The sequence below is a fragment of the Canis aureus genome, chromosome 14 (genome assembly GCF_053574225.1).
Source record: "Canis aureus isolate CA01 chromosome 14, VMU_Caureus_v.1.0, whole genome shotgun sequence".
Lineage (NCBI taxonomy): Eukaryota > Metazoa > Chordata > Mammalia > Carnivora > Canidae > Canis > Canis aureus.
The window spans coordinates 50,549,262-50,572,460 of record NC_135624.1 but is presented as its reverse complement, the minus strand read 5'-3'; the positions used below and the strand labels follow the sequence as shown (position 1 = coordinate 50,572,460).

The 23,199-nt window shown below is 47.4% G+C and overlaps 1 protein-coding gene across 4 annotated transcripts in view; it reads right to left on the bottom strand.

The window, feature by feature from the left end:
- The window catches only part of KIT (KIT proto-oncogene, receptor tyrosine kinase), an 83,437-nt gene extending 62,144 nt beyond the window's left edge, over nucleotides 1-21,293 (bottom strand). For all 4 annotated transcript variants that reach the window (XM_077848043.1, XM_077848045.1, XM_077848044.1 and 1 more), the window contains exon 1: nucleotides 21,122-21,293. In XM_077848043.1, the coding sequence (XP_077704169.1) occupies nucleotides 21,122-21,194 (73 nt within the window). In that variant the 5' untranslated portion in view covers nucleotides 21,195-21,293. The remainder of the gene's footprint in view (nucleotides 1-21,121) is intronic.
- Between the last annotated feature and the right edge of the window lie 1,906 nt (nucleotides 21,294-23,199).

The following is a 23,199-nucleotide window of genomic DNA, read 5'->3' as shown; positions in this document are numbered from 1 at the left end:
AGAACAGGTTCTGGGTTTCAGGTGCTAGAGAGGGCCAGTGTCCGGGAAGGTGCATGACTTTTAGGGTCTAGTTGAGGGCAAAGTCAAGAAAGCTCAGAGGTGTACCTCCTTGGAGTCATGGTCCCATGCTAAAAGAAAGAGGGAACCACCCTTGGGTTGAGGACAGAAGAAGGCAGTCAGTCGTTCTGGGTGGCCCTCAATGCTCTCATAAAATACAAAGCAGAGAGAGAGTTGCCTTCAGAGGGCTCTTCAGGGAGGGAGGCATATTAGCAACTTATTCTCAAATGGTTCAGAAAAAATATAGTATGTATATACACAAAGGAAATGTGTCGAAATGTTGACCATTAGAGAGTCTAGGTGAAGGGTATCCCGGAGTTCTTGCGACTCATCTTGCAACTTCTTTGACTTGATTCAGCACTATTTTCAAGGCTTGAAGCCAGCTCAGAGGCTGGAGGTGATGGTGCTCCCCTGAGCCTCTGGGAGCAGGTGCAACAGGGATGGAATGAGAAAAGGGTGTTGGTTTTGGAGGCAGACAAGCATGGCTTCCAATCCAAGCTCTGGGAGACTTCGGAGAAGCTCCTTGACCTTTTCCAAGCCTCAGTTCTCATGTATCTCACTGGGGGCAAAATATTTCAAGATTCTGACCTCGTCTCCAAATCCTGCATGTACCTGGCAGTTGCAAATGGTCCTGTTACAAATCACTTGCTAAGATGACTTGGCTGCAACAAAGGAGGGCGAGGGAGACCCAGAGAAAGCACCAGAGCCAGGCTGGAACCAGAATGGGCCTGAGAGCAGGGGGAGGCAGCAGGGATGGGGAATGAACCACAGTTGAGGAGGGAAGATGGCATCTGATAAACAAAGGACACAAGCACCAAAACATAAAATTACAGCCATGTGTGCCATCCCCGCTCCTGGCCAGCTCAGCAGATTATAGCTATTCTGATGTAGCTGTTTGAGTGAGAAATTGTGTTTATGATTTTTGTTGCAAAACACATTGCATTTATTACATTCGCTTAATCTAAAAGGAATTTACAATAGGTCTAAGAGTATGTTAAGCCTCAGATGTAAAAAAAAAATTTTAAAAAAAATACACAGCATAACAACCAACTATGCTTGACAAATAGGCAACGGATCAGTTCTATTAATAGCAAGATTCCCATAAGCATGTCAGCATCTTTACCCTCTAGGTCTTGAAAACCCTATCTTAAAAAAAAAAAAAAGAAAGAAAGAAAAATTGAGCCCCTGTTCTCCATGTATGTATTTTTATAAACTACACACGTGCAGGCTCTTGGCAATCCTATTAAATATCAGCACAGCTTACTTGGTGTCTTATACGAAACAGATGCCCCCACCTTGAAGCTACTGCCTCTGGGAAGCAAATGCCATGCTCTCTCCTTCTGGAACAGAAATAAAAAGTCTTACTTTATCCAGGTCAAGACCAACAGACTAAAATAAGGCAAAGAAGGACATCTCTGTTCTATTAAATGGACTTGGAAGTGGGTGGGAAGACACATAGTGCCCCAGCATCAAACTCTATTAGCAAAGCAGGCAGCCCCCTTCTTGGAGGCTCTTGAGGGGAGTGGGGACAATAGTCGCTTCCCTGAGAACTTCTCAGGTGCCACTTCCTCCACTAGAGCTGCTGGCTTCTAGCACATGTACTATGAACGTCTCCAAGATCATATGATCTCTCTCCTTCTTTCCCATATTCCTGGGATAGTAATACTCAAGAACTTCTATTCTTGGATGTCCCAAAAATCAGACCCCAGATTAGAATCAGGTTGTGAGACTCCGCTGCCACTGTGCAAGGGGCTCGCCAGTCCAGTGGTAGGATTCGATGGTGCTGACAATCGATCCCATAAGTAAAATTTATTAGGGGACACCTCTCTCCAAATGCATACATTATCCAGTCCTATGACCCAGGGATAAAAAGAGGACTGTGCCCTCCCATTCATTCCTTCATTCATCCATCTGATAATGTTTACTAAAAGCTTGCTCCTTGCTGGGCCCTTGGGCAGCAGGGAATATGCAAGCTCTGTCCCCCTCTTGGAATTTATATTGAGCTCCAGGGATGAACATGAGGAATAAACCAATCATTATATAATTGTATAATTACAATGTGATGAGTATGATGAAGTGCACTGTACAGTGAGAACTGACCTGACCCACACTGGGGGGTCGGAAAGGATTGCAAAGGCAACAAGCCAGTTGCAATCTGAAGTGCACTAGAGACCAACCAGGGAGGCAACAGGGTTCCCTGGCAGCTGGCAGAGGGGAGGCTCCTGCAGAAGCCACAGCTCCAAGGAGCAGGATACCTGGAAGGGGTGAAGAAAGCACGGACAGCGAAGGCAGGTGTTGTGTGCAAAACATAGATCTGAAGGAGACCCTGGAGGCCTCCAGTGGGATCTACCTGGATTTAATCAGAGAGGGGCATGGTCATATTTGTCCTTTCAAAATACCACCTCAAGGCACAGCCGGTCAGGTCATGGGTCAGGTCAGGTCATGACCTCGGTCCTGGGGGGTCGGCTCAGATCATGATCTCAGGATCCCAGGATTGAGCCCAGGGAGGCTCCACACTCAGTGGGGAGTCTGCTTCAGATTCTTTTTCCCTCTCTCTCTCCCTCCCCCCTCTGCCCCTCCCCACTTACATGTGCTCACTCTAAAATAAATAAATAAAACCTTTAAAAATTAAAATACAATACAATACCACCTCTAGAGGGGCCTTCCTGTCCCCTCTCGCTCTGGCACATGCACTGTTCTGAAGGCCCCCTGCAGCCTCTACTCAGGCACCGTCCGCCAGCACTGCGATTGTCTGTTTTCCTGTCTGCACTAACCGAAATTCATATCTATCTTTTTAGTGCAACAGAAAGAGAACTGAGAATTGCACCCTGGTCTGGCACTCACAAGGCCACACGCGCTTTAGCTTTTCAATTATCACTGCCTGACGCCGTGACAAGGCCCAGTAACTATAGACTCCTGGTTTGCAAACTTCAGCCTGTACCAGAATCACCTGGAAAGTTGTTGAAATGGACTGGGAGGCCCTTCCCGGAGCTTCCCATTTCAGTGGGTCTGGGGCGGGGGAGGGGGAGTGCGGGGGAGGGAAGAGTCTGCACTTCTGAGAAGTCCCAGGTGATGCCCCTGCTGCGGTCCAGGACCACACTTGGAGAAGCAGTTACTCAACCCCACAAGACCATCAGCTACCAAAAGAAACCCATGAATGGCATTAGTGCCGAATAAGAGAGAGAGAGACAGAGAGACAGAGAAGGAAAGAAAGGAAAAGGAAAAAAAATGAAACGAAAAGAAAAGAAAAGAAAAATTTTACCAGTATCTGTATCTTGGAAGTCAGAGCAAACCTACAAAAACAGATTTTCTTGAGTGAGCAAATCTGCCTGGCTTTTACACCTAGAAATCGGCCTCGCACTGGGTCCCCCTGACAAGCTTTGGCAGCCACTCGGGCACCAGATTTCTCGAATCCCCAAGCTTTAGAAGTGGGAAATGTTGCAGAATTCACCAGTCACAGCTACAGGACTCCAAATAGTGACACTGGGTGGCAAATACAACTTCTGCAGCACATCAGACCTCAATCTGGTGCACTCCATCTGAGGGCCCCGAGCCCAAGCCCACAGCCCCTGCTAATCCAGTGCGGGCCTCTGAGCTCCCATTTGCAGCGGGTGAGAAACAGAGCAAACAGCACAGGCTTCTCCCGAGACCGTACGTGTTCTTGCACATGGCCCTATCAAATACCAGACATTTCTTGGTGAGGAGTCAGATACCATCCACCAATTTTCTAAATTGCTAATCAGAAAATTGCTGCAATAGTTAACTCTGCATTCTACATTTGAATAAACAAAATAAAAAATAATTAGACCAAAACAATCACAATGGTCCTAAAAGCACACTAATGGACAAAATTAGCTTATTCAAATTTGTTGCGACATTCATCAGAACACTTGCTGGTCAATTTGCTTAATGAGTGCTCACTTTTCCCTTAATTTTTCTTGGGTGACATTCACTTAGAACAACACATTAAGCTGGCTACCCTTCTGCAAAGAATTCTTAATGACCAGCTCTGTTTTCAAAATGATTTCTTCTCATCTCTTTGTAGAAAATAAGAGGAAATGTCTGAAAATGATCTTACTATGTTTTCCAGAACTTTTTTTAAAAAGTTTCCAATATGTCCGTTGAGAAAGTTTTACTATTTCCTTATATGACTTTAGAATGATGGCTATCCTTAAAAGCAGGAGGGATAAAGAGGCCAATTCTAAAATTGTAACCTTCTAGTAGGTAATTTAAATCAATGGCCAGTTGAAAGAAACTCAAGCTGGAGGAAAGAAATTTAGTATTTTTGGAAACCTAAATTAATATTACGTCAAGCCCTGGGAGCATATTTTTTTCAAATGACTATAATTAAAGATATGTGAATTTTTCACAGGAGAAAAAAAGCTGAAAGTGAAAAATGCACCTAATTAAGTAATGATTTTATCTTTATTAGATGGTATTAAAAATATTATGTGGTTTAATGCTTTTAAAACCATAAAATAGCATTCTCTCTTTCACAATTCAAGGAATATTACACCAAACAATGGCAAAAGTGTGTCACTTTCTGTATGTTTTTCTCAGAAACAATAGCTCAGATATGAGTTTCCTGGTACTCTGATGATTCAACCATTACATTTTGTCATAAATAAGCTTAGAAAGCTAATGCTAGGTAGACCATGAAGTGTTCAGTTCTGGTTTTCAGATAGCTACAACTACTAACTTTTCTCTCTACACCACATTTTTAATAACTTATTTTGTAAGAAAAAATATTTTTAAAGTCAGCTACCAGTGATGTTTCAAGACTTTTCTACTTTGGTCCCAATTTGGTAGACCAAAAAGTTACTGAATCTTATGTTAAAAAGTCTATGTAGAGGCACCTAGGTGGCTCAGTTAAGTGTCTGCCTTTGGCTCAGGGCACGAGCCCAGGGTCCTGGGATTGAGCCCCTCATCTGGCTCCCCACTCAGCGAGGAACCTGCTTCTCCCACTTTCCCCACCCCCAAATCTTAAAAAAAAAAAGAAAAAAAAAGTCTATGCAGATTCTGGCAAGGTGGCAGCAGTGGTAGTAGCCTAATTATTGGATCTCCCCTACCTGCACCTACCCTAACGCTAAAAAAAAGACAAATAGAGCAGAACCAAAACCCCAAGAACAACATCTACAACAAACCCAGGTGATAGAGTATTCCCACCAATCCTATATATGACAAGATGAGGAAAACCAACCAACAGCTTCAAGAAATTTCAGAGAGCCATTCTGAGAACACCCCCTACAAACTGGCAGATGGCATTACAGTTTTTAATTTCACTAGGTAAGTGCAGAGGGAATTGTGACCCACGGATGTCTCAGTGCTGGAATGTCCTCGGTGGGGGGAGGATTGATTCTTATAAAAAAACAAGAGAGGAAAAAAAAAAAAAAAAACAAGAGAGGAGAAAGCCCCCGTATGGAGGAGAAACTGCTGAGGATGAATCTAAGATGAGCAAAACAGGGGCAAAGGTTGGGTGGGCAGGTGGGAATGGGAACCAAAAATGTAACATCTTAGACTTTCGAAAACTGGAGTCCACATACCACTCTGTGAAAACGACATTAATGGTACTCCAGAATTGTGAAACTAGGAAAGCTATACTGGCCCCACTAAAAGCACAGGAAAACTCATAGTGAGCAACAGAAAGGAACCACAGCTGAATTCCAAAGTTATTTAAAGAAAAAATAAGGAGCAGAATGACATCCCCAGTACAGACAATAAAATCATGCCAGAAAGAAGGAAAACAGATGTAAACTACAACCCGGTATTTCAAAATAAGCTAAAAGAAATGAAATCAAAGAAGCTATAAAGAACCACGTAAGAAGTTTTAAAACCCAGAAATTAGTTGACTGGAGAGAATGGAAGAGTGGAGGCAGTGAAGAAACCAAGAAAAGAACTAAGAAAAGAAGTAAAAGAAATGAAGGGTAAATTTTTTTAAACACACACACACACAGAGCACATAAAATGAATTGTGCCTTAAAAGAACTGGAAGATGGAGAGGAACAAAATTTTTTTTTTAATTTTTTTTATTTATTTATGATAGGCACACAGTGAGAGAGAGAGAGGCAGAGACACAGGCAGAGGGAGAAGCAGGCTCCATGCACCGGGAGCCCGATGTGGGATTCGATCCCGGGTCTCCAGGATCGCGCCCTGGGCCAAAGGCAGGCGCCAAACCGCTGAGCCACCCAGGGATCCCCCGGAACAAAATTTTTTAATTCACATAAATAATGAAGACACTGAAAGGTTCTGGGAGAAAGTGATCATCATAGAAGACAGGCAAAGAAGATCTAACACACATATAATGGGAGTTCCTGAAGCCAAAGAAAAAAGAATAGGACAAACAGCTAAAGCTATGCTACAAGAAAACTTTCCTGAGTAATTACACATTTAAGTAGCATTATTATGTGACTAGAAAACTCAACACAGAGTGGCCGACACCGTAAAATACTACTGGACTTCAAAGAATAAAAGCAAAACACATTCCTTTGGGTATTTAGGCAAACCTACCATGTTAAACGTGAGGAAAAGAAAATCAGAGTATCAGCAGACTTGGACAACACTTTATGGCAAAGGACAGTACCATAAAATATTAAAGATACTTGAGCAAAGAAAACATGAGCCAAGGATTTTACATCAGCCAACCTGACTTTGAAGTAGAAAGGTGACCGACAAGCTGTTGTGAACATGTAATTCAGGAAATACTTCCCATGAGTGCTTCCTGAAGCATCTAGCAGAGAGGATGAGCTTCAGAAAAACAAACAGCCAGGAAAGACAGGACATAAGGACCAGGGGCCAGCATCAAATAGATATTTACCAGGAGAACAGAGCAGTAACAAAGAAGAGAGGAAAACATGTAATTATCATATATTCTGATAAAGCAATTTTAGTACAGCTATCATTAAAATTAGGGGAGGGAGGGAGGGGCATTTGAAAAGTAGTATATGATCAACCGATTGTATAGATAGTAACTAGGATGAAAGGCCATGACTTCAAATGCCAAGCTGGGGGTGGGGGAGGGAGAAGAAAGAACAGGCTTCTAGCTAATTTAAATGTTACTCACAGTAGGAAACCAATAGAAAATAGCACCCCACCACTACTACCAAAGAGTGAAACAAGGATATTATAGAAAAGTATCAGCATAAAAGCAACCAGCAGAATGAAAAAATACCAATCTTTGCCAGCACCCCAAGGAATACCAAAAGAGCAGAAAGAAAGTAGACTAACAGAAGAACACTCCAATTATTAAGTACTCTTGTTAGGGGAAAAAAAAAAAAAATCAAACCTGAATATGACCAAACCTCTAAATCACAAATGCATAAGAAATACAGGGAACAAAGAGCCTGTTCACCAGCACCATGGGGATGCAACCAGAAGAATCAAGAGAATCCTGCACAGGACCAGTACTCAGTTCCTTCAATGGAAATGGGGGAATAGGACCTATGGGTGGCCCAGCAGTTTAGCGCCTGCCTTTGGCCCAGGGCAGGATCGAGTCCTGTGTCGGGCTCCCAGCATGGAGCCTGCTTCTCCCTCTGCCTGTGTCTCTACCTCTCTCTCTCTCTCTCTCTCTCTATGTCTACACTGAATAAATAAATAAAATATTTTAAATAAATAAATAAATAAATAAGAAATGACTTAAAGACCACATGAACCAACTGCAATATGGAAATCTCATTTGGATTCTGTATCAAATGTGTACAAATTGGTGTGTGTGCCTATTTTCATACATATTTTTATAGGTATTATATTTCCACAGGGAACTGTGACTCCTGGGTAATCAACAACATCGTGGGAAATACATTGACTTGGAAAGCTGTGACACTGGCATTATCACTACGTGGGTAATCTTTGTATTTCAGAGCTACATACTGAAAACATGTCTAGATGAAATCCCATGATGCGTGAGAGGTGCCTCGAAATAATGGAAGGATGAAGTGGACAAAGATGAAACAGAAAACGCTGCTTGCTGATCCAACTGTTGAAGCTGGATGGTAGGTATAGAAAAGTTCATTACACTATTACCTAGGTCTGAAATAGCCTTGTGCTTTATATATTTAGATATGTAGAGATATATCAATTTTTATGTATATACACATATATCATTTTCGTTTTTCAGAGAGAGAGAGCATGAGTGCCTGGAACAGGGTTTGAGGGAGAGGGAGAGAGAGCAGCATCTTAAGCAGGGAGGGCTCGATCTCACAACCCTGAAATCATGACCTGAGCCCAAATCAAGGTTTGGATGCTTAGCAAACTAAGCCATCTGGGTGCCTCTGTATTTTAAAGTTAATGTGAGGTTCAATTGCTCCATCTTTTTTTTTTAAGGTTTATTTATTTCTTTTTTGAGAGAGAGAACCCATGTGTCAAAACAGGGGGGTAGGGAGGGGGAGAGGGAGAGAATCTCAAGCTGACTCCCCGAAGAGCACGGAACCTGAAATGAGGCTGGATCTCACCATCCTGAGATCGTGACCTGAGCCAAAACCAAGAGTGGAATGCTAATGCAACTGAGCCACCCAGGTGCCCCTCAATTGCTCCATCTTAAGATAAAATGGCTACTACTAGGTTTTCAGACAACCCAAGGAATAGTCTAAAAGTTCCAGGCCCCCTACATTTTTTTTTAACCCTTCTCTAGTTAACTGATAGCAAACTTAAACAGGATCTATTTAAACTAGGCCCTGAAATTCTCACCCAAAACAGTGGGAACTAACCAGTGATGACCAACCACACTGGATAAAAATAATTCCCTGACTTAGAAACACCAGTCTTTTGTCAAACGTGAAGCAAGTATATGACAGCAACGGGTCCCATCATTACTTAAGGACCCACACTTGTATATCTTAAAGCTGGTCATCTCAGCAAAATTGTTAGCTGACACCCTACAAAGCACCTGGGGAAATCTTGAAGGCCTTCCCGCCAAAGCTGTGGTCACTGGGGTCACACCGTCTTGCCCACAACTCACAGGGGTACCACTCTTCCATCGCCAGATGGTCTGTATCTTGGATTCCTTCCTGAGCATCAACCCACACTATACCAAAGGTGACAACAGTCCTACTCGATGCCCAAGAAACCGACAGAGAAGGAACTTTCTAGTCCTCAGTAATTCTCATTTGGGGGAGTCCTAGATTTGAAAACTAGAGAGCTTATCACTTCATGGATCTTTGAGAGGTCACTCTCAGGCTATGCAGAGTCACCTGAAGCCAAGCTGCTGCCACCCCACCCCGGCCACCTACGGTGACATGAGAGTGGCACACGATGCGCCCAATACCTGTCCTGGGCTGAATGGCCCGGAGTCGACACAAGCTGCCATCGGCGGATCGTAGTTATCATTAAACCCAAAGATGGTCCGATTTTAACAAGAAAAGGCTGAATTTAAAAAGGAGGTGAAGAGCCTCTAGTCCTTGGAGATGACCTGAAGAGCACTCAGGCTTGGACCCCTGGAGGATCTCTCTCAGCTGTGAAAAAGCATTCTGGTACATTCTGAGAAAATGATTCCAAGCCTCCAGCCGGTGGGTCCTTCCAGGAAAACCTGCTCATGTGGCTCATCATTGTTCTGGAGGCCCCTTCCCTGGGCCCCTCGCCCCTTCCCTGTCTCTCCTCTTTCCCCTTCTGGTTTGCCTTCTCCAGTCCCTCCTCCTTCCTCGTGAACCCAGGCCGCCCCGACCCCCTGAGAAACCTTTACTTTTCTCTGCTCCCTTCCCTAAGTGACCAGAACACAGAACTGAAATAAATCTATATGAAGCCGCTTTCTATGAGAGACCCTAGGCTTTCTTCTTCTCTTTCTGGGCTCTTTGTGGGGCCTGGGCTCATGAGCCAAAAAAAGAATTCACTGGAACAGAAGCCCCAAGATGATGTGGATTTTTGCTTGGTGCTCTCCCCACTCCCCCGATGCTTTAACAATCCTGGATGAGCCAACCTATGAATGTTAAAAGATCTTAAATTTTAAATTTTAAAAATTAAATTTAAAAAGATTTTATTTTAAAAGGTCAGTTTAAAAGATATTAGAAGGGAGCAAGGGAATGAAACTGAGTCATAAGCCTACAGAGTCATAAGCCTACAATTTTATGGATAGAGCTGCTGGTCCAGATTTCCCATAGGGACACAGAAGCCGGCTTACACCCTGCTAAGGACTGTCCTCACCTGCTGGCCCGCCACCACCTCGGCTCTCCAGCATCCCCCTCCCTTGGCCAGCCTCTCTTTGGAAGGCAGTCATTCCAAACCTAAGGTGATCATTTAAATAATATCCCTTGAAAATGAGCAAATGTAAATTAGGCTACACATTCAGATCTACTAAAAAATTCATAAACCCTTCTACATATGCTAGTTTATTTTAAAAAGCAAAAGAGGGGGGGGGGTTCTTTTTTTTTTTTTTTTTTTTATGAAAGTGATGCCTTTGGGTTGAGCTAGAAACGTGTCTACTATTTCCCTGCAGTAAATACCCTGACGATACTATAAGTAGAAAAAAAAATTTTTCCACATCCCAATTAAACCTTTTCAAGTGGCTCTTCTAATGCCATCTTTTGGATTAAGAATCCGGGTTTCATTTAACAATGACAAGAAGCCTAATGACCACCCTGTGTGGTTTTTATTACCAGGCCAGTTCTTAAAACGAAGATCTTCCCAAGGTACATGGACTCAACGTCACCCATTAAAAGAGAAATCAGTGGAAATCAGAATGGAAATGCATTTAAAACACTTCACAAGCCAAAAGACCGAGTCGGTTTAAAAGTACCCATAGCCTTTCCAAGTAGAAGAATTCTCAATTTTTTTTAACATGCTCTTGTTTTCTTTCAAACCATGCGCCAGCCCAGTAACAGAGAGCCAATGCCCCCACCTCCCCACCCCATCACACTTCTAAAATCGCCAGTGTTTTCCCCAGAAGCCAAATCTATATTAGAAACCTTTCTATAAATACCTCCTTCCAATAAAAAGACACACCAAATAATCCCCAAAATTCTTTGTGATGATACCCCCTTTGTTCTAACTCTGCTAAGCAATTCTGCGGCAGCTTACCAGCCTACCTACATAGGTCATTCTATGTAAATGACTGGCAGCCCGGGATTGTTTTTGAAGAATTTTCTAACACCCTTTGAAATAACCTGAGTCATCTGGGGTAAAAATCCCAAAGAAGCTAGGTATTTTGCCTCACTCACTCAACTCACTCGGGAACTTAAAAGATGCAAGCGAAGGAGTGAGGGTGTCTCCTCTTTTCGTATTTCCCTATTAGTTTTTTTCCACTTGGTCAGGAACAAAGGCACTCCCAGGTGAGTGCCATCACACACCTTTATTTTTTTTTTCACACCTTTTCTTTAAGTGATTGACTTTTCCTCTCACCAACAGCCACCTCCTCACCTAAGGCTCTCTGCTTTGGGGAGGGCAGGAAACCAGTGCCCCCAATTACCTTCCCAATGCCCTCTAGTGCAGGGTGGAGAACCCAGAACAGAACCTCAAGATGTCCTAAACCCTACAGGAGAGGTTGATTATCAAGGTTGAGAGGCTTTGCTTGTTCCTGGTTTTTTTGGAGTGGGTTTTTTTTTTTTTTTTAAAGGAATGGATTTATGCAGATTGCCACACGCCTGGATTATCATTTTACTAAATATTTAAAATCTGCTAATAAGTAAAGAACCAAAAAACCATCTAGTGCCACTACGGGACGTTGAGCCTATGAAATCTGTAATCTTGGCTGGCGGTGGGGAGGTAGGAAGGTGAGGGAGGGTAATTAGCCTGGACTTAAAAGCGACTCAAAATACGTATCCGTGGCCCTACTCTGGATTTGCATTGTACATGCATCATGTGTAATACATGCAAAAGGAAAGTCTGTAGTTTTTCCATTTTTTAAAGTTAATTTCTCTGAATAAGTAACTACCTGACCAGATTACACTTAACAAAAATCTCCTCACATATGGCACCGGAGGAAATACTGCAATTACTGACGAATCAAAAAAAAAAAAAAATCCTCAGAAATTACCCTATCTCATCTTCCAGTAGATTCTTTCCATGGGAGTCTTTTGGCTAGCTGAAACCCCTTCCTTTAAGATTCACACCTTACCCCATGCCTTCACCGAGATTTAACTCAGGCCCCACATCTTCCTCTGATTCAGCCTCTCTCCTCCAGAAGGGATGCCTATGCCTCTAATCCAGTGGTAATGAATATGCATCCTGGCTTCTGGTCCAGGACTGGTATTTAAATCTTATTACAAATCCTATTACATTAGCACCGACCCCAGCCCTTATCTTCCCATAGCTCCCAGGCTCCTTCAAGGCAGGGATCACATCTCAGAGCATCATCACACATTTCAACATGACAAGTGAAATGGCATAATCAACTGGAAGCTGTTGAATTGCAATTTCATTTCTACCGTCCTCCCTACTGGACGGCTGACTGATCTGATCTGTGCCATTGAGCCATGACCATGAAATGACCCAAGGGAAAGGGCAGGTGGGAAGGGAAGTCTGGGTGATGGGTAAGCCACCGGGCGAGCAATCCACCCCTGAGCAATCAAGGAAAAAGGACTTCCTTCATCCTCACAGATCTCTGGGCCTAGCTGCAGCACGGCTGGCTTTCTCTCAAAATTATCAGTGGGGGGATCACAGAGCACAATGGTTCTCAGGTTAGGGTGAATTATGATCAATTATAGATTCCTCTGGACTTCAGACTTCCTTTTGTTCCTCTTACTTTGGCACTTGGCTTAAGTGATCCCACAGCTGCATGATCCACTCTGGTGAGATAGCCCCAAACCCTAAGAGATCAATAGCCCAGGCTTAAGCTGTGGGTTCTTTATTGGCTATTTTCAATATGGCCAAAAACTGTGAAGAGTGGTGGATCGTGTTAGAGTCGAACCAGAATTTAGAGAAACACTCTCCCCAAATCCAAGGCAGGAAAGAAGAAAAAAGTGGCTGGTGATTTTATTTAGAAACGATTTCAGACAGGCCCTTAAAGGGTCGTCAGACCAGCTGAGGTAAGCAGGACCTAACCATTTCAAATGACAATTATCTGACTCTCTTCATACTTGCAGCAAAGACCCTATAACTAGCTCTGGCAATGCAATAACGTATTTTCCAAAGCTCCAATCAAGAATCCCCCCCCCCCAAAAAAAATCTCAATTTCCTTCTGGGGCAATTTAAACTATTCTCACTTTGTCCCATTCTTCACTCCCATATTGCAAATATTTGAAGACTGTCATTCCCTAAAACTTCCTCACCTTATCTTCTCCAGGCTTAATAAATCCAATTTCTTTAAGTTGCCTTCAAAGGGCCTATTTGCCAAAGCTTTAATCAACTCTGTCCTCCCTCACACCCACACTGTCCATTCTGTTCTCTGAGAAAACCAACAAACACTTTTGGAAAATGGCTTCATGTGGAGAATAAATGCAGAATTATCCTCCTGCTATGTATTTCTTTTCGTGAAAATTTACCTTTCATTGTATGACTGACACACAACACGCAATTCCTTAAAAATCCCCAAATCCTACCATTCATATCACACAGCCATGTCCTGTTGACTTCTGGGGCACAGTTTTGCTCTTACGTGGACCCGACCCTAAGAAGTATCCCATTTGTATCTACCATCATGAAATGGAGTTTCAAGGAAATGTGGCCTGTAAATAGTCAATAAATAAACACAACAGAGTCCAACACCATATTCCTCTTCCTCCCCTCAACCGGACTGCTCCTCCTCTGGCTTTATTTCCATGTATGACATAGTACCTACCACCAGTTCTCCCAGTTACCCATGCCTACTGGGAACTCCTGCTCCCCTTCCCCTCAATCTCATCCATGCCTGACACATCCAAGATGACTGTAAATTTGCCAAGTGAATTAAGTCTGCCATCTTGATCTTCCCCACATCTCATTAGTGTTTTCCCTGCTTCCCTGAGCATGCACCCTTCACACTCAGGCCCTCACCCCTCCTTTCCCCAGAGGCCATCTAAAGAGTGACCATCGCTCTACCCTGCTCCCCATCAACACACAGCTCAGCCATGAGACTGACTGTCCCCAAAGAGGCTCCTGAGAAACTCTCCCTTAGGTGTCTATACGCCCATGTTCACAGCAGCATTATTCAGAACAGCCACCCAGTGGTCCATTGATGGATGAAAGGATAAACAAAATATGGTATAAACTTATATATGTGCATATGCATATGCAGACATACATACACATATACATACATTTCCCTCCTTAAAGAGGAAGGAGATCCTAACGTATGTTACAACGTGGATGAACCTTGAAGACATTATGCCAAGTGAACTAAGCCAGTCACAAAGACAAATCCTGAACGATTCCACTTCTATGAGGTCCCTAGAGTAGTCGAACTTGTAAATACAGAAAAACAGAATGACGGTTGTCAGGGGCTGGGGGAAGGGGTAATAGGGAGTTAGTGTTTAATGGGCACAGAGTTTGTTTTGCAAGATGGAAAACGTTCTGGAGATGGACTGCCCAACAACGTGAACGTACTTAACACTACTGAACTGTACATCTAAAAATGATTAGGATAGTAAATATTACGTTGTGTGTATTTTCCTAAAATGCACACACAAGCACATACACACCTCCCTTGGTCTTGGTTACCCACAGCAAGGGGGTGCCCAAGTTTTCAGGGGAGGTTGGGGATTGGATGGAATGGTGGAGTGAGCAGTCCTGGCCTGATGGTGAGCAAAACCCAGAGAGCCACTACGGGGTCAGGTCCACGCTAGTCCTGACCTCTCAGCTCTTTTCAGAATCTGGACCAGGACGCCTGGGTGGCTCCGTGGTTGAGCATCCACCTTCAGCTCAGGTCGTGATCCCAGGGTCCTGGGATCGAGTCCCACATGGGGCTCCCCGCAGGGAGCCTGCTTCTCCTTCTTCCTATGTCTCTACCTCTCTCTGTGTCTCTCAGGAATAAAACACTAAATAATCTTTAAAAAAAAAAAAAAAAAGAATCTGGACCAAACACAACAATAAATATTCCCTCCCTCCAATGTTCCTTGAGGCTAATCAAAGAGCCCACCTTTCCTGCCTCTCTTCCCCTCCGATTCCCTACCCACCCCAACCATCACACCAACTGGAAGATGTGACAATCCTCAAATAAGATCCTAGGACTTGTCCCCTGTTCCCACAGTTTTTTCCCAATTGAAGCCTCAACTACACTCTACCCTCCAACGCACAGAAATCGCTTTGCACTTCTTTTGACACCAAGTTGGATTTAAATTGGAGGCTCTGCTCTCAGGCCCCCCTCCCCTCTGGCCCACACCTGTAGCGCCTGCGAGGACCAAGGCCTAGGGATTGACAGATCTTCCTAAGACCCGTTCTGAAAGGTTTACTGAGCATTTACTATGTTCAAATGCTGCACAAGTGCTGGAGATCGGGAGATGTTAAGCTCACATCCACGGAGCACCGCTGTATGTCCAGCCTGAGGCAAAGGCCAAGGTCAGCCGGGTCCCTCACTCCTAGGGAAGGTGGTCACAGAAAAACCCCTCATTCTTGAGGTGCTTTCAACCCCACTTCACAAAGTAACAGGGTCCCTGGACCCTAAGTGAGCTACCCTCACTTATTCACCTTGAGAAAATGGCCATCTACAGACCTGTCCCCTCCTAAACTTTCATCTGGAAATCCGGATCCACCAAGACAGGGCTAAGAATAAAGTGGAACAAAGAACCAAGGGGAGAACTATGCATTGCCACTACCAGTGGATTTTTTTTTTTAAAGCTAGACATGAAGTGTACACATTTCTCACCTTAGTACCAAAAACAGCCCTCTACAAAATCTGGTTTAAAACCATTTCCAATTTTTTTTTTTTTTAAGAGACAAAGCTGAAAGAGGGCCATGGAATCAGCCTGATGTGGAGTTCCCATGCTGTCCCCGTGAGACACCATGCTAGGGCATGTGATCCCCTTTTGGGAGCCCATGCCATCATCCCTGGGTCACACATGAAGGACTGAGGCTTACAGAGAGGAAGAGTCCTCACCCAGATCGCACAATGGCAAGGGGCCCAAGTGGACACAAACCTCAGGTGGTCCCGTTTAGGAGCCCAAGGTCTTAACTCTGATGCCACCCGCCCTGGATAACAATTTAGCCTGACGTTTGCAAGTGTGGAAAACGTAACCATCAGAAAAGGGGGCAGGTACCCAACAAAGTGTGTGGTAACCAAAATAGAGCATGAAGGCCAGAGCATAGGATGAAAGGAAAAATCAGCAGATGTGAATGTTTTCACTGGAGAAATCTTCTGAGTTGTTTGTCTTTCTGGGGGAGAAAAAAAAAAAAAAAGTTCAAGATCCGTCCAGTCTCCGAGTAGGGATTCCCAACGGTTAGGTCAAAAGCTATATAAAACTCAAAACAAGAAGTAAAGTTTATTTCACGTTAAAAGCTGTCATGTTAGTACTTAATTGGTACCTTGCATGAAAGGTTCCAAAGAGAAACCGTCAAATTCTACATCCTCACAGAGCTCACTCACTCATTAGGTGCCCATCCCATCCCAGGCCCTGTGCCAAGCATCTGGACAAGAATCTCTTTCTGATTTTTAGGACAATCATATGAGAGTAGGCATGATTTCCATCTTGGGGAAAACAGTAATTCCTATTTTACAGATGGTAATTATTGACTGACATGTATTGAGCTTGTACTGGCAACCATTCTAAAAACGCTACACGTAGAACAGATTTACTGGAACAGAATGGTTTCGTAATTTAAAGTCGCACAGCTGAAACGAGGGTGAAAAAGGAAATTCAGTGGGGTGACAGACTTGCTCCAAGCCCCCAAAGCTCTCAGCCACGAAGCCAGCAGACTAATTAATACAAGGCTGTCTTCACTCCTTAGGCCTGTGCTCCATCCCCTAGGTACCTGTCCACCAGGTACCTGTCCACCAAATACCTGTCTACCAGATACCCATCCACCAAATACCTGTGCACCAGGTACCTGTCCACTAGGTACCTGCGTGGCCCATCTATGCTCACCAGCGCCTGAGGCTTAAAGCCTACAATGTCTAAGGGCTGGCAGCAAAGAGTGGTATCTCTTGGAGCCTCCTAAGGAGCACAAATCCCATCTAAAGAGGCAGAGTTTTCTGTTCTTCAAGAGAACAGAGAAATCGAGAACTTGACATAAATTCTCCAGATTTTTAAGCACTGCCTCGATGTTTTCTTAAAAAGCAGCATGTGGAGGAAAACAAAACAAAACACACATGTCCAGGGGCCAGCAGCCGGTAACGTCTCCCTACCTAGTCTGAAGTCAAAAGCTGGGCTGTCTCGGGTCCCAAACGTCCAGAATCAGAGGTCCTGGGCCAGGCTTCCTCAGAGTGCCCCCCTCCCTTTGACACAGATTTACCCTGGCTTTGCCCTGGACTCACACCGGTACCTCTGCTTACTCCCTGGCAGGTGCTCCTCGCTCTGGACTTGCAGTCACAAAGCCACCTTCTTCAAGTTACAGAAACCGCCTATGAAATTTTGCACACTTGAGATTCCTTCCAAGGCCTTTCAGTCCCTTATTTGGAAAGTCCCCTCCCGTGCCTGCTGCAAAACAAAGCACTTCCCTCGTCCCAGCCTGTGGACCCTCCAAATAAATCCATTCTGGAGCCAACGCTGCTGCAGCCTTGACCACTGCCTCGGAGAGGTTCTCATCCTGCAAGGCCAGCTTTAAGATTTCTGCTCGGGACACCGGGACGCCGTGGCTCATTTCCTGGTGTCCTCTCATCGGCTGGGGGTGGGGGGGGAGACTTGAGGAAATGAGTCAAAATCCTAAGGGCAACTTCTGGCAGCTGTCAACAACAGCAGCAAAATCCATCAGCACAACAACATCTGTCCCTAAACAAACGCGCACGACCAGGGAAGCCCACGAAACACTTGGCACGTTTCTGATGAGGATGTGTTTGGGGCTATGAGTGGTAAACTGCCTTTCTGGCTCAACTGTGCCCATTCAGGGTAAATAGCCAGTGGTGTGAACTCATTCCTGGGAGTCTGCTCTTTCACAGCTATGCCACAAGTATACGATAACGCTAAGAGCATTTTAATTTTTTGGAGAGGGGGATGGAAACAAAAAATCTCAACTGACTTTCATCATCATTTGAGAGACCATTGGTCTTCATTTCTGAGGCCTTCAGAATGGGACAGCTAACACCTACAGCCCTCAGGAGCAGGGTCAGTTGCCTAAGTACCCCCCCAGGGAAGCTATATTGAATGACTCCCCCTCCCCAGTGAATACTTCCCTCAAACTGAGAACACTTTAAGTCAGACATCATAAGACAGGCAATTCTAGGTCTTTTTTTCACCAAAATTTGGAGGGCCATCCCATATTCTCAGAGCCTCCAGTGATACCCTGGCATACAAGATATGCTCAGTGAATAGCTTCAAATGATCTCACAACTGATTCTGTTAAGGCTGTGAATGGATATACAGTTGGGCTAATGTCAGGCTTCACCATTGATGACTTTGATAACAGACTTATCCTCAGCCAGTGTCTCCAGCTATAAAATGGTAAGGATGGTAAGACTACTGCCTCCGGGCTTGTTGGGAGGACTAGAAATACCACATGAAACCCTCTCCCCGACTCCCCCACCCCAAAACACGGACCTGGCCCAGTTTTGAATAAAAAACAACTACACAACACACAAAATGAAATGTAAAGCACATCAGAGAATGCATCGTAATAACACAGCATGCAGACTTTATCAAGTCATTAAAAAAAAAAAAAAAATGTGTGGATGAGGGGGAAGGACCAGAATGGGGCTAAGTGACTTTTCTGGGATCCCTTTACAGGACCACCGTATTATTCCCAACAGGATAAGAACCAAAATGTCCCTTGGCCAGCTGCTGGGTATGACTCTGGCCTCACACCTGCAGGAACGAGAGGAAAGTGTGATTCACTATTCCTGGCAGGCTCGTGTTGCCGGGCACAGGGGTTGTAAATACTGAGGGGAGCGGTGATGGAGGGTCCTACGGAGACGGCACCTCCTAGGTTGTATTCAAAGGGAAACTAGGCAAAGGTGGGGACTGGGGAGGGAGCAGGAATAAACCACACCCCCCTGCTTTAGCATAGGGCTCGAGCAGTAGCAACCACCAGTGATCCCCGGGAGGGGAGAGGCAGAGCAATTTCAGGGAGCCAGAAAGGAATCAGGGAAAGAATTCAGAAAAATTGTAGTCTACACCCAGAACACTGGAAGAGGAGAATGTGGAACCCAAAGGATCCTTCATGATGCCGATGCCTCACTGTTCTCTGGAGGACACTGGGACCTCCAGAATTTAAATGACCTGCCAAGGGCACACCGCTAATACATGCTGCAAAAAGGAGAACGAGAAGGGCAGCTCAAGGCTCTGTCACTATACCACACTGCCCCCCAGGAGCCAGCCCTAAAACTCCCTCTGCCAAAAATCTATTGAAGGGAGCAGGATATTCATGAAGACAGAGGCGACCGATTCATGTAATTTTTAAAAAGGGAACTATTCTGGGTGGTCTGTCTTTTCTGGCGCCCTATTCGGGTCCCTGAACATACCTTAACTGCAATTTAAAATGCCAAGGCACAAAGACAGGAGGACCAAATGTGTCATTTGAAGCTTAAGCGGTCAAATCCGCCACGGAAACCGGGCCCTGGTCCATGATCCACGCCCCCTCCCCCCCATCTCACGGGGTCCAGATGCAAGGCCTCTCTTCCTCCACAGGAAAGCCCGCACAATGCCTTCCAAGCCCGGGAGCAGGCCGGCTGGACCTGGAGACTTTAGGGGAAACCGCCCGGCGGTCAATGGAGTACACGACAGTTCATAACGATGCTTCCTTTTCTTTCTTTCTTTTTTTTTTTTTTTTAAGCCCCTTAAATTCCAGGTCAGACTCACTTTCTGTCCTTGTACCATCGGGGTGGCCTTAAAGGGTTTTTCAAAAAAGAAAAAAAAAAATGACCTGGGTTTTATGGCTTAGCCGGGCGCCCAGCACTCCCTCGTGCACTAGCGACACCCAGAAAAAAAAAAAAACGGGGGAGGGGGGGTGGAGGGGAGGGGAGGAATCTGACCCAGGGCTTCCAGGAGCCTGCAAGTCCTCCTCCTCCACCACCACCACCTTCAGACCCAAGTTCCCGCGCACACAGAACCGGGTTTTCACTACAGATGCAAGTACGATTTGCAGAAAGTTCCACTGCGTCTCCCACCCCCGCCCCAGGCGGCCCCGGAGGAGTGTAGCTGTCACGTGGGGCGGGGTGTTGCAAACCTCCCAGTTCCCAGGGAGGACAGGGCCCCGCGGTTCCAGGGCGCAGACCCCGGCTCCAGCGGCTCGCAGAGCCCCGCCGGGCTGTCGGGGGCGGGGGGGGCGGGGGCCCCGGGGCGCCCCAGCGCGCGGTCGCTGCCTCCCGGCCGCTCGGAGGCGCGTGGCAGGAAAGAAACGGCCCCGCGGCGGAAAGGGGCGAGCCTCCGGCGTGGGATCAACAGCAAAAAGTCTGCAGCCTAGCGGCTGCTTTGCACGCGCCCTGCCCCAGTGGTCCCCGCAGCCGCCGCCTCCAGGCTCAGGGGCCCGGCTCCCCGGCGGACACGCCTATAACCGGGGGCGGGGGGCGACCCGGGGGGCGGCGGGGACGGGCGGCGGCGCCTCTGTCCCCAGCTCCGGGCCACAAAGGGCGCCCGCGGTGTGCAGAGCAGAGGCTCTCCAACTTCGCCCTCGGCGCGGCCGCGAACCTGCGCGCTCCGGCCACACACGCGCAACTTTCAACAAAAGGAAGCAGCGGCCGCGCCTCGCCTCGCCGCGCCGAGGTAACGCGCTGGGTGCGGACCCCGGACCCCGGACCCCGGACCCCGGACCCGCCCGCCTCGGCCCCCGCGCGCCCCGCGCACAAGAGCCGCCCCGACCCGCACAGCTCGCGCCCTCCCGCCCCGCCGGACCCCAGCCCGGCGCCCCCGCCGCCCGCCCCAGGGGCTCCCCGCGCAGGTGAGCGAGGCGGGGCGCGGGGCCGTCCCGGGCACGCCTCGAGCCTCCGGGGGCGGAGAAGCACGAGCACCGGAGGGTCGTCGGCCCCCGCTGCGGACCCCCACCCCCACCCCCACCCCCACCCCCGGCCAGCGGGCTGCAGCCCCGGGGCGCGCCGGCGGCGCCGGGGTGGGCACGCGGGGGGCGCGACCCGGGGGCCCACCTGTCTGGACGCCGAGCAGCAGCAGCAGGAGCAGGACGCAGAGAAAATCCCAGGCGCCGCGAGCGCCTCTCATCGCGGTGGCTGCGCTGGGACCGGAGCTCCGTTCCCCGTTCCTGCTCGCGCCCAAGTGCACGGAGCGCCGCGGAGCCGAGCCCCCAGAGCGGCGAGCGCCGAGCGCCGAGCCGCGGCCCCTCCTCCCGGCGCCCTCCCTCCGCGCGCGGCCACGCCCCTTCCCCGCGCCCCTCCTCGCCTCCCCCCGCGGGGCTCGCGGGCCGCCGCGCCTCCGACGGGCTAATCCCCGGGGCCCTGCATCTCGCCGGCTCTCCGCCTCCCCTGTGATGCGGTCGGGGGCCCGACGCGGCTCCCGGGGAGGGGCCGTGTGAAGCCGGGCACCCGGCGCACCTTAGGGCGCGGGCCCGCCCCCTGGCAGGTGCTCCCCAGACAATAAGGTCCGCCGCCCGGTCCCGGGCTCGCCCCCGGGCGGGGGTGCAGGAGCCGGCAGGAACGGGGGGCGCCGGGGATTAGCGGTGAGGCCCCCGCTCGCTCTCCCCTTGCTGTCCACCGTGGGGGCCCCAGGTCATTCACTCCGCTCGGCTTCTCCACCTGCTCCGCGCCGGGAGCGCACCCGCGGCTTCCACGGGGCGCTGCGGCCTCCGCCCGCCGAGCCCCCGCCGCGGCTCTCGGAGGAGCGGGCTTGGCTTGCGAGCCGGGGAGAGGCGGCCGCGGCGAAGTTTGCTCTGGGAGCCCGAGTTTTTAGACGACTTTGCGCCACAGATGCAGCGCGAAGCAATCCGGGAGCCCCCCGCCCCCCCCGCCCCGACCCACCGACCTCCCCGCCCCCGCACCCCGGCCGATCGCAGGGCGTCCCTGCCTCGGAGCCAGAGCACCGTCCCCGGGTCCCCTTAGCTGCCCTAACCTGTACCAGGGGCAACGTACTAGCAAAATAATTCTCTTAAACCAGCTTCCACTGCCTGGGAAGGGCTCGATCCGAGGCAAGCCCGGGGCTTTGCCGCTCCTCCGGGCTCTGAATCGGGTTTGAGGCTCACAGCAGCAGCTTTGCGAGGCAGGAAGAGCGCAATGCTCCTTACTTGGGGTTTAAAAGTGGCCTCAGATCTCACAGCAGGTACAGGGGCGAGGGAGTCCTTTTAAGGCTGACTCCAGGTATGAGGGCCTTTCCCTTTGGCTTCTTAATAAACCCAGTAAAACACCTTACCAGAGAGTTTAAGAGTGGAAAATAGACAAAAAAGGGTGCCCATCGGAAAAAGTGGTCGAATAATATAGATATACCTGGACTTTTCTCTAAAATGACATCCAAAATGTGTAAAGTAACCGCCCCACTTTATTTAATATCGAAAGCTCTCCTGTTTGATAATGATAGGACCCAAGTTAGTTTTTTTTTTTTTTTTTTAAAGAAATGAGTTTTAAAGCTAATCACTTAAAAATGATCACTGCTAGGGGTGCCTGGGTGACTCAGTCGACTAAGCCTCTGACTTCTGCTCAGGTCATGATCCGGGGATCCTGGGATGGAGCCCCCCTCATCGGGCTCCCACTCAGTGGGGGAGTCTGCTGCTCTCTCTCCCTCTGCCCCTCCTTGTACTCATTCTCTCTCTTTCTGTCTCTGTCTCAAATAAATATATAAATAATCTTTTCAAAAAATTATCACTTCGAGGTCAATATGTATGATTGCCTCTCCTTAAACTCATGTATTCATTCAACAAGCATCTAAGTGTCTACTCTGAACAAGGAATAGCTGGGTACGGGGAGGACCATTTTTAATAGACAAAGGTGGACCCTGCCACCCTCCTTAGAGTCAAGACTGGGAACCCCCACCCCCATGTCATGTCCTAGCAAATATGTCAAGTCATACAGCTGTGGGAAAACTGAAATTCAAAGGTCTCTCTTTGTGCTCTGGGCCATCAGACCACATCTTTTTCTTGGGATGACAGAGATAAAAGCTACCACTCAAAGCAATCATAAGTTTCTGGGATCTTGATTTATTTCTAAAATCCATTTTGTAGCAAGAAAAAAAAATCACTGTGAGTTAAAATATCAACATTATGCCTGAGAGAGAAAATTTA